Raw genomic sequence first — 14,476 nt, forward strand, 5'->3', positions numbered from 1 at the left:
TTGACATTTTTTTCCATAGCTGAGTAGAGTGAGTGAGTGCGTGTGTGTGCGATCGCCCTCGTGTCCGCTGGCTTCATTCAGAAAAAAAAAGGATTTTTATTCCCCCCCCCCCACAAAAAAAAATCAAAAAAAAACCTAAGACTGGTGATCGATCTGCTGCTGTGATCTTGTTGCTTCTCTCTTTCCCCCCACCCCCCCTCCTCCTCCCCTCCCCTCGACCCCCCGCCTCCGTTGGATGCTTTTACTGATAGCCGGGACTGATCTTCGCTGGAATTTGGATCGGCGTCTTTTTTTTGTGGAGCTTTTGGTTCTAAACGCACACATAAACCGAGGGAGAGGAGTTAGTGGAGCGCCGCGACCACGGTGAGTTGAAGAAAAAACTTTTAACTCTTGTATGAAGAGAAGGCATTGGTGGGGGGGGGGGGCACTCTTATAGAAGGCATTGGGGGGGGGCACTCTTATAGAAGGCATTGGGGGGGCACTCTTATAGAAGGCATGGAGGGGGGCACTCTTATAGAAGGCATGGGGGGGGCACTCTTATAGAAGGCATTGGGGGGGGCACTCTTATAGAAGGCATTGGGGGGGGCACTCTTATAGAAGGCATTGGGGGGGGCACTCTTATAGAAGGCATTGGGGGGGGCACTCTTATAGAAGGCATTGGGGGGGGCACTCTTATAGAAGGCATTGGGGGGGGCACTCTTATAGAAGGCATTGGGGGGGGCACTCTTATAGAAGGCATTGGGGGGGGCACTCTTATAGAAGGCATTGGGGGGGGCACTCTTATAGAAGGCATTGGGGGGGGCACTCTTATAGAAGGCATTGGGGGGGGCACTCTTATAGAAGGCATTGGGGGGGGCACTCTTATAGAAGGCATTGGGGGGGGCACTCTTATAGAAGGCATTGGGGGGGCACTCTTATAGAAGGCATGGGGGGGCACTCTTATAGAAGGCATTGGGGGGGCACTCTTATAGAAGGCATTGGGGGGGCACTCTTATAGAAGGCATGGAGGGGGGCACTCTTATAGAAGGCATGGAGGGGGGCACTCTTATAGAAGGCATGGAGGGGGCACTCTTATAGAAGGCATTGGGGGGGCACTCTTATAGAAGGCATTGGGGGGGCACTCTTATAGAAGGCATTGGGGGGGCACTCTTATAGAAGGCACGGAGGGGGGCACTCTTATAGAAGGCACGGAGGGGGGCACTCTTATAGAAGGCACGGAGGGGGGCACTCTTATAGAAGGCACGGAGGGGGGCACTCTAAAGGCATTGGACGGGTTGGATCGGAAAACTTGCCTTAAAGCCGATGTCTTCAAAAACTTCCATGCCTAGAACCTCAAACGCAATTACACATTTATATGTACATTAACTGGCTCAACAGGGTTAATCATTTTTTTAATTCCGAGATGGCCAATTTGTAAAACAATAAACAGAATAAAGTTGATAGCACCCAACTCCGCGCCATTGTACTGGATGGTTGAGGGGGGCGTAGAGCCGGGATATGTTTGGAAGTTTTTTTTTCCCCCTCTCCTCAGTTTGAAAACATTGCTGCACTTTCTTCCGAGTGGTTTTATTTTTGCACTCCGTTTGATTTGACTGCAGTGAAAGGCATACTTCAGAGGAAATGCATTGAAACTCTTGACAAGATGGGATATTGTGATTGAATTTACTTCATGGGTTCCAGATTTTTCTTTAAAAATAAATATATTGACGGGACGGCGTGTGTGTGTGTGTGTATATATATAGAGTGTGAAGTTGAGAAGTGCGCTAAGAGTTGACACCAGGAGTTGATACCGTTGCATTTAAACAGGATCTAAGTATATGGAAAATCGTGGTTGAATGTTGTTTTCACACAGTAATAACCTTAAAATCCCGTTTCGGAAGCGGTTTTGAACGTGCGATGCCCCGCCCGATAATGTAGAGGGAGTGTGGATTTATACAGCGACCCTCTGCCCGGTCACACTGCGCAAACCCCCCCCCGCCCCCCCCCCCCCCAAAAAGAATAATCCGCTCGGTAAGAAACGCGCTGAATGGGGAGAGAAAATCGTCTTGTCCAGAAGTTCCGACTGCGATTGGAGTTGGAGACCCGCTCGGCGCCAGAGTTTACCCCCCCCACCTCTCTCCTCCCCTCCGCCTAGCCGACCGACCAACCCCTTATCCGGTTGCATGTTTGCAAAAGGAGCGGGTCCTGCTCAAAGTTTCCACGTGTTTGATGTTATGTATTATGAAGAGGAAAAGGGAAGGAAGTCGGGCCGAACCAAAAAGAAAAAATTGTGTTTCAAGATTTTTTTTTCCAAACTTCACCCAAGTCAAGAGAACTGAAGTCGAGGTGAGTTGGCGCAAGTGGCGGATTGTAATCCCATTTGCAGCCTCCTCTCTGCACTAGTTGCATATGGAAGTTGTCACGATTTTCTTTTCATGGTGAATGATCCGTGCATAAAACCTCACCCACAATATACATATTGTTCAGAGTTTGACGTTGATGGCAGATTTTGATAAAGATGAGTGCGATAAGAATGTATTGCTTGGGGATGGTCTCCCAAGTTAAATCTCGAGCCATTAAACGTGTTTTCTCCTCTCTCCTCTTCTCCACCCCCCCCCCCCCCCCAATCCTTAAAATGAGGGCATTAAGCGGAATGGCACTTGAGTATGTTCACGAGAAACACAGTGTTCAGAAAAGATGTCATTTCTGAACAGGAGTCAATTGGATATTAAAATTCTGCAAAGATCGACCCAATGTAATTTGTGTCCATGTTCTGCGTTGTACGTTCACAACTTTATAGTACGTGGCCAAACATTTCAGCAGCTCAAGACCCCCTGCCCTGGTTTCTGAAAGTCCCAATTAACATTTTAAGGAATACAGTCCAAGTTTATTTTGCTGTTTCAGCCCTTTCCGTTTATTTTATGGCTTAACTTCTGTTGAATTTTGTTTTGTCATTTTTACACTTTTTATTCCTTTAAATTTTTAGGGCTCATATTTCAAGCTATTTTATTTATGGAGGGGATGAAGCTAAACGTATAGTTTTAATAGTTCATTGATTAAAAACTTCTGGCAGAACCTAGAAATAGAAATGCTAACAAGCAGCAAAATGTGCAGTGCTTACCACAAAAAGTTACGGTGCAGTGCAAGCAGCAGCTAAAATGACTGCAGCAGAAAAGTTTTGGCAGTTGCATTTAGTTCCCAAGCTAATTTCCTGTTTGTTTCACTGAATGATGATCTATAAAAGGAAACTTTGTTTCCTCTTTGATACTTTTCCCTGTGTATGTTGCCACATGCAAATATTTTCTCCCCTCTTCATTTCCCTCCAATTATCATACACTACAAACTGGTGCACATACCTGTAGTAAAGTTCAGCATCCAAATAGCAGTAGGGGTTCCCTCTAGGACTGGGAATGACTTCACACAGTCCAATATGTGGTCTGAGGCCTGCAGGGAAATTGCTGAAGTCAGCAGTGAGTCAGAGGGGCAGTTAGGGGCATGTATGAGGTAGAACCCCAGCAGCTCAGGTCAAGCATTTTGGCTGTTCACAGGAGGAGGTGCTGGGAGAAAGTAGAATGCTTAAGTGTTAAAATCTACACTGTAAAAGCTCAGTGCCACTTGTCAGTGATTCCCATGACAGAGAACCCTGCTTACTTTCCTCCAGTTATTGTGCGTTGTAGGCTAGATTGTATCCTTCTTGACTTGTTTTTTTTTAAAAATCTCTGAACTACTACAGATATCTATTGCGCTAGATCTTGTTTGCTGTGGTGCTGTCACGGTTCTGTTCTACAGGAGTTGTGTTTTTAATTAGCTCTGGTAGAGTACCAAACTCAGCACACTGGAATTGCATTAAGCATGAAGAACATTTTGGTCAATTCCTTTGAGTAGAGAGCCAGGCTGCTTTCTTACAGAACTTCAGACTGAGAACCATCCATTAACATTTTTATTACTGCCTCTATATCCAACTATCAAAATGGAAAAAAAAATGAAAATGTGCACAGCATGTAAAGTTTATAATTTTGATAGTAGCACTTCATATTTGATCCCAAAATACGTTTATTTGAACAACCGGTTGAAAGTTTTAAAGTGCCTGTAAACTGAAAAATTTGTAGTAACCTTTGAGTTGGAAGGCAACTAATTTTTTTTGGCATTCATTGCCTGGGCTGGTTTTGGCTGTTTCCCTCTCTTCATACTGAGTGTCAATGATTTTAAGAAACAAAAATCCAGTAAATCAATGGTGCTTGTTGTTCATAAGGTGGGGGGGGGAGGAGAATCATGAACTTGCTGAAGGGAAAATATAGAAATGTCACAACATGCCCAGCTGCATGCAAGGATGAAAATATCTATTGCTTATTTTTAATCTTGGTGCACAAATAATGACAAAAGGATTTCATGTTTTTTGTTTTTGCATAAACTGCTCTGAATGACAATTTCTTTCCCCTCTGTTTTATGACAGGACTTCAGATGTGTTCTAAGCCTGCTGGAGTGATCACTCTTCAGTGTACAGATGGATACGCGAACTCAAAATGGCAGTGGTTCTCCAGCCCTGCTACAGTTGCTGCGTGACAGTGGAAGGCAACACGTGGAACCTGACCCCAGGGATGTACAGCCACAGCAGGTTCAAGTGTTGTCGCTCGATCAGATCAGAATTATAAGAGCCACTAATGAGTACACAGAGGGACCTACTGTTGCTCCAAGGCCTGGGAGCAAGTCCATGCACCGACCACCTTCGCAGCATAAAAATGAGAGGATGTCTGGATTAAATAGCGACCAAGAGCATCAGCGGTTTAACAACCGCAGTCAGCATCATCACATGCATTCTTCATCGAGGACGCCTTTAACTCGGTCTACTAGCACTGTGAGTACAGGTTCTCGGAGTAGCACAAGGACAAGTACAAGTAGTACATCTTCTGACCAGAGGCTTCTGGGACCTTCCTCCTCACCACCTGGCCATGTCTCTGATTGGATAATCAGGGTACAGCCCAAACCGGAATTTAAATCTGATGAACTGAAGCCTCTCGGGAAAGAAGAATTGGGCAAACACATCTACCGATGTGAAGACTGTGGGAAGTGTAAGTGTGAGGAATGCACTTATCCAAGGACTCTACCTTCCTATTGGCTTTGTGACAAGCGGTGCCTCTGCTCGGCACAGAATGCGGTGGAGTATGGGACCTGCGTCTGCTTTGTGAAGGGTGTCTTTTACCACTGCTCGAACTATGATGACGAAGACAGCTGCGCAGATAATCCGTGCTCTTGCAGCCAGTCGCATTGCTGTGCCCGGTGGTCAGCCATGGGCCTTATGTCCCTCTTTATGCCCTGCCTGTGGTGTTACCTGCCTGCCAAGGGCTGCCTTAAGTTGTGCCAGGGGTGCTACGATAGGATTAACCGTCCTGGGTGCCGTTGCAAAAATTCAAACACAGTTTGCTGCAAGGTTCCCAGCTTACCTCCTCGGAACCTTGAGAAGCCCTCCTAGCTGAAAAGGAGAGAGAGTACTATTTTTAGTGCTGGTTCTCAACACTTTTATTCTGTACATTTTGTAGTATGAGGAGAAGAAATGCATTTACAATACTAGCACCGAGCACAATGCTGGATACCTTTTATCTGACTGCCTTAATAGACGTAACCCACACAATCTACAGCCATTAAGATGGTCTTTTTTTAAAAATGGTATCTACCATTGTGCTTGGGCTTGTCTTCTAGTTGACCAGCGTGACGTACCCATCTATTTTTGTGTGTAACAGTGGCCCTGCAATTCCCTGGAGTTTGGGAGGACTGTTGTGGTTTGCACTGATAACGCTGTTGACCCTGTTTTCCCCATCTCTCTTAACTGATACACAAGAGGATGGAAAACATCCAATCAGTGAGATCAAACAGGATGCACAATATCCATTGTTTTTGAAACAGCAAAAGCTACAGGTAACTGAATGACACTCCCTGGTCTTTCTGTATTGTATGTGAATACTTCTTGCAGAATATGTAAATTAGCAAATTGCTCTTTTTTTGCTGCCAGAGTTAATTTGTTATATTTTTGTATATACAATAATATTAAGACTGTGAAAATGGTGCCATATAAATGGCAGATTTACAAAATATTATACTAATATGTTGTACATTCAGACAAATGTGAATCAGTCGATCAGTATGTTTAGGCTATATTTCACCGTACAAAATCCACCATTACATCACTCTTGATACCCCCTATCATGTATATTGTACAGTTACCATAAATTCAGTCTTTATTTTCTAATTTTTCAACATATTGTTTAGTGTAAAGAATATTTATTTGAAGTTTTATTATTTTATAAAATATTTATTTTAAAAGGCATCTTACAAATTCACCCTTTTTTTAAAAAATGGGAACGTCATAGTTACTGAAAATGAGGGTGATACAAATCAGATGCATATGTTCACTATAAAATAGAAAATATATTAACGTTTTGAAATCAAACTGTGTACTACTTTGTCTTTTCTGCTCTTTTTACTCCCATGGTACAAGAGGAAGTTGTCGCTAAGTGTGTTTGAATCCTCTGTGCAGTAATCAGTAAGATGAGCAGTACATCCTCAGTATCCAAATATATTTTCACTTTAGGTAACCACATGTGAAAAGGTTTCTCAAGTATCTGCTTTGTACATATATGTTACTACATTTAAGGACACTCCACCCTCATTTGTTACACCCTCATTTGTCTCCACATCATTTGTTATAAGCACAATCTGCAGTTTTATAAAAGTGTTAGAGCTAGATTACTTTTTCTTGTGCTCCATTCTCTGCCATATACTACAGGGAAAATGCTGTGGACTGTTTTGTTGGCTAGATAAGGTGCATGAAGGCTGGGCATTGTTACACATTAACATCAGTATAGCAGGAATCTCATGGTATTGAAATTGTAAACCTCAACAAATGGAATAAATTAAAATTCACTACTAGTTTAGAGAATGCAGTCTTTCCTGCCCCCTTAATTTTTCCTGCTGACTTTTCTCCTCTTAGTCTTTTCCTGAAGGGGGCGACTCATACTGGATACTGTTCCACAGGCAGCAACAGTCCTCTGGTATCTTGCCCAAGTGACTATCCTTAGTAAGCTGGGACCAATAAGTGGCAGTGACCTCTTCAAGTACAGAGATACATCACAGCTGTGCTGAATTCTGTCCTCACTCAGCGAGATGCACTTTCCAACAGGGGTCACTGAGTAATGATTAGGGGTGGGAAAACTGACCTATTTTTTTATGATCCATAGCCTAGAGACACTGGGATCTCGATGCTGCCTCAGCTGAGATCAAATCAAATTTAGTCTGTATAGCTCCACATCACTGAGGCATCAGAGGATATAATAATCAGAGAATTCTGTTATTTTTAATTGGCGCTGTTGCTATCTGACTTTTTAGGAGCGATGTTTTGACTTTTAGACAAGTTTAATTAATGGTTCTTAGATATTTACTTTTGCCACATATGTGATCTGATAGCTGTGAAGAAATTTTTCAGAATTCCACACATCACATTCAATACATAAATGCAATAAATCATGGCCAATGGTAAGACATGGTAAAAATCTCCACTTGTCAGATAGACCTTAAACACCTTAAACTCCTCTTGCATGTTACTCATGACTTATCTAATTAGACTGGCTTGTGTAGATATTTATCATACCTCACCACCAGCCATGATATATTCTCTACACCTATGTAAAAGTTAAATAAAATCATGAGTTTTATATTTTCATGGTTAATGTATTATAGTAAGTCCAGCCATTGGATCCATTTCAATTTGTGAAGCTTTACTATGTTAGGGGTTTACTGATATTTTAGGAAGTATGCTATCTCAAAGAATGCCTTTGTTAATATGAAAGCTATTAATGAAATGGAAATACCCTGTATCAAAAATTAATAGCCTCCATTCTTCAAACTTGAATAACTTTAATTTTGAATCTTGAGCTGCATTGGCTGAACTAAAGTGATGTCCATGTGTTTGACTGTGTAACATCAAAGAAAGATTAGGCATAATCTTGTGTAAAAGTTCTGACAGTGGTCATTATCTGTAAAACACTGCATTGAAAGCATTTCTCAAACATTTCAAACCTGTCCCTCCAGACACTGCAACCATGGTTTCAGTACAGAAAAATGAATAATCAGACCTTGGTACTGGAATCACAGTTGTCAATGTGCATTTTGCTGATAATTAAGCTGCGGAACACACAGTCTATGTTCTAGTGTGATGGTGGAAAATTATTTAAAATGGGCAGATTGACTGGTCGTTAAAGCTATTGAAATAAACAGAGTGAATAATAGACACTTTGGACAAGCCTGTTCCAGAGTCATAAATAAGTGTGTTTGCACACCACTGGCAGAATGCATGCATCTATCCTGCACAAGTCAAATATTTCCACACAAAGTACTCTTGAATTTAAAGATACGTACTTAATTTAAAATGATAAACTAGTATGATAAAAATGTGTGACAGTATGTACTCACCTGCTGGTGATACAACAAATTAATATTGCTTTGACTTCCAATGGTAGCAATATGTACCTGATGATAATCCTTTAGTTACAAGAAATCTCAGCACCACCTTTTAGTTCTTTTTAACCTTTTAGTAAAACGGGATCTGATCGGAATCATCAGACTCTGTTTGCAATTTGAAATATTTGCAGTTTTCTCTTCAGTAAAGAGCGGGTCTCAACATGTTACATTTTAGAATGAATGTTGCTTTATTTATTAATTTGGAGGGGGCAGAGATATATTTTTATGCTTAAGCAGCAAACCCTGATAACCTTACTGGGGAACAAAATCTGAAAATGCTGAAGTACACAGCTGGTCAATCAGCATCTGTAAAGAGAAAACACAGGTTAATGTTTTGAGTACTGCTATTCCCCTGAACTGCATTCTGGGGAAGACTACTACTCAAAACAGCAACCTGTCTTTTCTCTCTGCAGATGCTGACTGACCTGTTGTACATTTACAGCGTATTCTGTTTTTGGTTCAGACGCCCAGCACTTTTAATGTAGATTTTTTTTTTTCTCTTTATTTATACCTAACCAGGGAAATTGGCTTCGAAGAGTTCCTAAGCCCAATGGTGTGAGGGAACTGAATTAACATCAGTGAAAATACAATTATTAAAACAAGGTGTTTGAGCTTTAAAATTTAGCTGCTTCATATTTTCAGGCACCAAGTTTCATAAGTCAATACCCTGGCAATGTTACTTGTCGTCTTTGTTTGTTTAAATAGAAATAAAAATTCTTCCCAACTGTTTGATTTTTTTTTACAAAAAAGTCCTGTTGCTGAGACTCCTATTTAATCTGCATTTCAACTGGAGGTTTTATACGGTCATACTGGTCAAGCACAGCTGTACTTGTAACTTCTTTCAAAAAGAATGTCCTACATTAATGTGACTAGAATATTTCTTTTATTTGCAGCACTGCCAAATATTTGACAACATACTCCAGGCACCTAGTGAGTTTGATAATAAAGTATTGCAAAAGAATGTGGATTTTTCACCACTCCTGAAGGGGTTTGAAGCTTGGGATTGTTTTCTAAATGTTTGCTCCATCAGCTTTTTCTTAGCAAGTTGGAATTGTAAAGTCTTTTTATGCATTGCATTACTACAGAAGAAAAGTCAGCTTCCTCCCTCCCCCTGCACCCCAGCCAATTGCAGAAATCTGGAAAAAAAAATTTCCACCCTCGCATCTGGAAGTTATACAATGCTGAATGATTTTGCAGGCTTGCATGGAATAGATTTGAACACAGAGCACCATATGTTTCACTTGGATTGTGTGCCATGACTGAACTCGCAATACTGTATACCAGATGTTCACCATGTGCACAGGCAAACCCAACTAGTTCACTCTGGAATGCTATACCACCACAAATCTTTATTGTCTGAGAATCCTTGCACGTAATGTCATTTTTTAAAGTTATTTTTTAAATTATGAAACCAAAAAGTAATCTGAAAGTGTAATAATGGTATGCCAAGCATTGTGGCTTATCCCAGCAATGTGAGCTGAACCAGATATATGTCACTGAAGTTGGAATGTTTTATGTTAACACTATCTGGCTGTCATTCCCTGATATAATTCATACATCCTGTATCTGGCATGGCTTTTGACTGACAATTATTGCAGTTCCAGTTATTAGTAATATCTCTATTAAATCATCCTTGAGTACTTTTATTTCTAGTAGGCTGTGCAGTTCTGTGGTTTTTAATTTGAGCAATACTTCCACATGGCTGCTTACTAAGGAACAGGGTTAAAGGCAACCCCTCTGGGAATTTATAGGTGCTACTGTAACTGCTGCTTTTTGCTTTCATAATCTAGTGTGAGTGCATGTATTTACATATTTAAAATTTTGTATATGGCATTCACTTCCACTCCACAATCCTTACATTCAGTTGTCATAATTTTTGGTCATGCTTTTGTGTCAACACTTACCATTGTAAATTAATCTGTCATATTTCTCATTCAATTTGGCTGTGTCAACCATTACAATACCGTTGCAGGCTCTGATTGCTAAGTGGTTCTGTGGGGTGAGTTTCTGAAGTTTTCCAACTCTGGTTCATGTGTGAAAAAGTGTAGCCAAGAACTTTCAGGACTTCCTCTTTGTTGCAGTACAGTTGAGCGGAACTTCTGCTTACCCATCTACCTTTTCCCTGATCCCATTCCAAATCGTGGGGATGGCATCGTTTGCATAATGGAGTGGGTTCCCAGGCCGTTTACAGCATTCCTCGGGTCCCCAAGGAGGCATTGGAATCCCATAGTGCCACCTTGAAGCTCTATAACAGTGGGTGGGACAAACCAGTCTGGCCTAAGTGTGGAGAGCTTGTAATGTAGTTGTTCGCACAGTGCTGTGCCTCTAAGATTGATTGCTATTTGTATATGTCATTGTGGGACCCACTTACAGCAAGCTTGATAGCTTTGTGATGGTGTACCTACAGTAGGCCATACATACATTGGGTGGAACTGGTGGGAATTCTAGTAGAACCTGCCATCCTGGTGTCATGACATAGGAGCCAGGAAGGAGCAGAACTATGTATTGCCTCAAATTCCTGTCCCCAACTCCTCTCCCACTCGGGTTGTGCCAATTCTGCACCCAAAACAGGCTGGAATTCTTGGCCCTTATATTCCATCATTTGACTGTGGGCAACATTTTTTTTAACAAGCAGAGAATTTTAAGTCAGAATTAATAAAGCTGTCTGCTACTTCTGACTCCATTTAGCTGGAAAATCTTTATTTCAAATGCCTTCAGAACAGAATTGTAATCATAGCAATTAATATGCAGCCACACCACAAGTAGTTGATTTAAAAACCTGATTTGTTGCCTTAACTCATGTTGGCTGTCCTTTTTGGTCTCGTGTCCATTTGCTTAATTAGAAGTAGTAAGTCTTGGAAGTGGTTATTGTTTCACTATACTACATTGTACCTAAATGAAATTTGTACAGCATAGAAAACCTGTTTATCACAGTCTCTCTTGCAATCTCCACATGGTGCAATGAAACGTGGATTAAACTCAAACTGCTGGACATTTTGTCAGCCTTGGCCAGTATTTTGCTATCTTAGCACATAACATTTGCCAAACTTAATACTTTGAAGAAAATCATTACTAAATTTCCAATATTCTGCTCACTTGCTAGTTAACTATGTTTAAAATCGATCTTTGAAGCAGTTAAATAATTATATGTTGTCTCCACAGGTAGGTAGTGTTGTGCATCTTGCTGCACTTAAAATGTAATAAAATTGGAGAGAAAGCCATCAATAGCATGTGAAGGAGAATGTATAAAGATCTGTGCTTGACTTCTGCAATTTAGTTTCAAGTTGCTTTCAAATGATAACGGTCTGAAAGTAGTTTCTGCAAAACTTAGTGTCTTTGAACAATGGCAACAATCTGATCCTGTTGCCTTCTTTGAAGTTGTGCTCCAGTTAGTGGATGCTTGATAAGAACGAAGGTGGATTGTTGTTAGGTACATTATTCATGCATGCTAAAAATGACATTGCAAAATGACCTTAATAAGGACTGCAAGTCTGTGGGGGAGCATCTTCTGGAAGCGAGGCATATATAAAAATACGTATTCGATTTCAATTTTATCACCAACCGACAATTGTAATTTGCAAGGAGAAGAATCGAGCCGAGTTTATGCAAAACATAGCTGTAGGATACTTGAGCCTCTAACCTCAACCTAATATGATGTTACATTCAGGAAACTGGAACAACACATTTCCCGTATAAACCCAGATTGTTTCCATTGCAAGATTTTCTAAAATACATGTTTGGGTAGAAAGTAACCAACACTCTATGTACAGGTTTGTAGGATGCGCAGTTACCGTGGTGCACTGCTAAAATTGGGGATTTTTTTTACCACAGAAACTTTTCGACTTTCTGGAAACTAAACATCCTAAATGGTTTGCACCTCCTCTCCTTCCCCCCCCCCCCCCCCCCCCCCCAAACATCTTATTTTTATCCTTTCTTTGGGCTTGTCTGATTTCTCCGTTTTAAGCTCTCCTCAGCTACGTGCCTCTAATTAGTATTCCTGAGGAGCTGCCTTAGTTTGTATGTTTCGTATTTGTGTGTTAATAGGGGATGAGTTGGCTGTTGAAGAGAACAGGAAGCTGTGAATGGGCAGGGAGTCGCGCTGAATTTCAGTAATGAATGCTTTTATGCAGCTTTTCACAAAGCCCTCCTGATTATATGGGAAAATGACACCCCGTGAATGGCTGCCTGTTTATACACACCTTTGAGCAAACAGAATTAGCAAATCTCTGAAAGCCTGGGCTCCGAGCAGCTTACTTTACATTGATTATGTCAGTAACTGTGAAAAATGTGGGAGAGTGGGAGCTCAGAGGAAGTAAAGCAATAGGGTTGTCAGCAGTACGTGGTTAGCTAGCTTGTCAACTTTTTGTGCCTCTCAGCTACACCTGAGGTAAAGTGTAGCATCCGGAACTTTGAATGTAACCTATACTCACCTTAGAACCACCTGAGTTAGTATTTGCAATTACCTCACCGATGCATCTGCACGAAGTGATTACGATTTAGTGACTAATCGCACAGCATGAACCTAGACACCAGGTTAACCGGTATGTTCAAGATCCTGAAACCCACACACTGGTTAAATGGGACTGGAGTGTGTACTGGACACCGGTGATAATATTATTTAATGTTATAAGTTTCCTTTGTTTTTTGTTACCTCTCCCAGGAGATTACATGGCTGTCGGGGTGGGTGTGAGGTTGGGGAAGGGAAGAAGTGTTTAGCCATGAAAGTGTGGACATCATTGTGTGCAGCAGGCTTGATGGCCTAGCTGGTCTTTTCCTGCCGGTCAATTTTGTATGTTCACATGGCATAGTTGTTTATTAGTTGCGCCCCTCTAAAAAGGGGGCACTTTTGTTTATGATTGGGTTGCCCCAGCGTCTTCAGTGTCTCCTTATGGTTTTATTAAGAAAGGGCAAACTGGTTAAATACATCGATTTTTAAAAGAACTGGTGAGAGCGATTACAGCTGGAGCTTTAAAAGAAATGGAAGTTTATTTTTTTTAAAACAGGGTCTCCTTATCGCTTCGGGGCATTTTGTTTTCCCTTGCGTTGTCTTAATTATTTTACTTCCACTGAAAACAGTTGAAATACCAAGGTTTTTATTGCCCTGCGGGGGCTCCCATTGGGTGAAATGTCAGGGTTTTATTAACAATTCTGCCTAGTTTATTTTGCGCTCCTTCTTTAAATTGCTGTCTCTCCCAAAATTTCTACCATATTTTTCCACACCTGTTAAACCCCAACCTCCCAGCAGTGCTCAGATTTTGTGTTATTCTTGTCCCTCCTGCATTGCACAGCTCACTGGTTTGGCCGAGGTGCAGTTGGAAATGCCCTAGAATGCCTCTTTTGTTGATTTTAGCCGTGGTGGAGTCCGGTGTTGCCGTGGAGCAGAAATGGTATTGAATTTGCTCACTGAGGCAGAACACTCAACAGGAAGGAAGGAAGGAAGCAGCCATTCTTTCTGTTCCTATTGTCTGACCACCAGGCTTAAGCAATCAAACAACTGTGCAGACTGGGGCTGCAACGGTTGCAATCCAGCCTCTTGTTGGGGGGGTGGTGGGATGGGTTGCTGTTCCCCTCTAATCTGTTTCAGCTTTTTAACTTTGTCAACATGCTTCAACATCCTCTCTGGCCCATTCAACTCCACTGTACAGTGGATACCATTGTTTTCAGTATCATTTTTTTTAAAAGCCTATTTTTTGGCCGAGTGTCATTTAGTCTACTAAATATAGTTTTTGTTTTTTTAATTCATCTGTAATCACATGTGATAGAAAAGGGTCAAGTCAGTCTGAGTGAGATTTGACTTATTATGTAGAGTTGGGTGCGCTTTGCCTGAAAAGGCTCAGTGTATGTGGACTTTATTGTCTGTGTATGCTTTATTCTGTGAAAATGTAAACCTAATCCTGTTTCCTTTTAACAAGACAACTATCTTGTTCATTTTTTTTTTAAAGTCACAACCACAACCATTCAGTAGATCAGTGACTGGGAGGATAAA

At 41.3% G+C, this 14,476-nt stretch overlaps 1 protein-coding gene across 1 annotated transcript; it reads left to right on the top strand.

The window, feature by feature from the left end:
- The first annotated feature begins 274 nt into the window (after positions 1-274).
- On the top strand, positions 275-6,913 carry spry2 (sprouty RTK signaling antagonist 2). Its single transcript, XM_067986495.1, has 2 exons — positions 275-363; positions 4,433-6,913. The coding sequence occupies exon 2, from the start codon at positions 4,484-4,486 to the stop codon at positions 5,447-5,449; it is 966 nt and encodes a 321-aa protein (XP_067842596.1). The 5' UTR covers positions 275-363; positions 4,433-4,483; the 3' UTR covers positions 5,450-6,913.
- Positions 6,914-14,476: the final 7,563 nt, after the last annotated feature.

The sequence above is a fragment of the Heptranchias perlo genome, chromosome 6, assembly GCF_035084215.1.
Source record: "Heptranchias perlo isolate sHepPer1 chromosome 6, sHepPer1.hap1, whole genome shotgun sequence".
NCBI lineage: Eukaryota > Metazoa > Chordata > Chondrichthyes > Hexanchiformes > Hexanchidae > Heptranchias > Heptranchias perlo.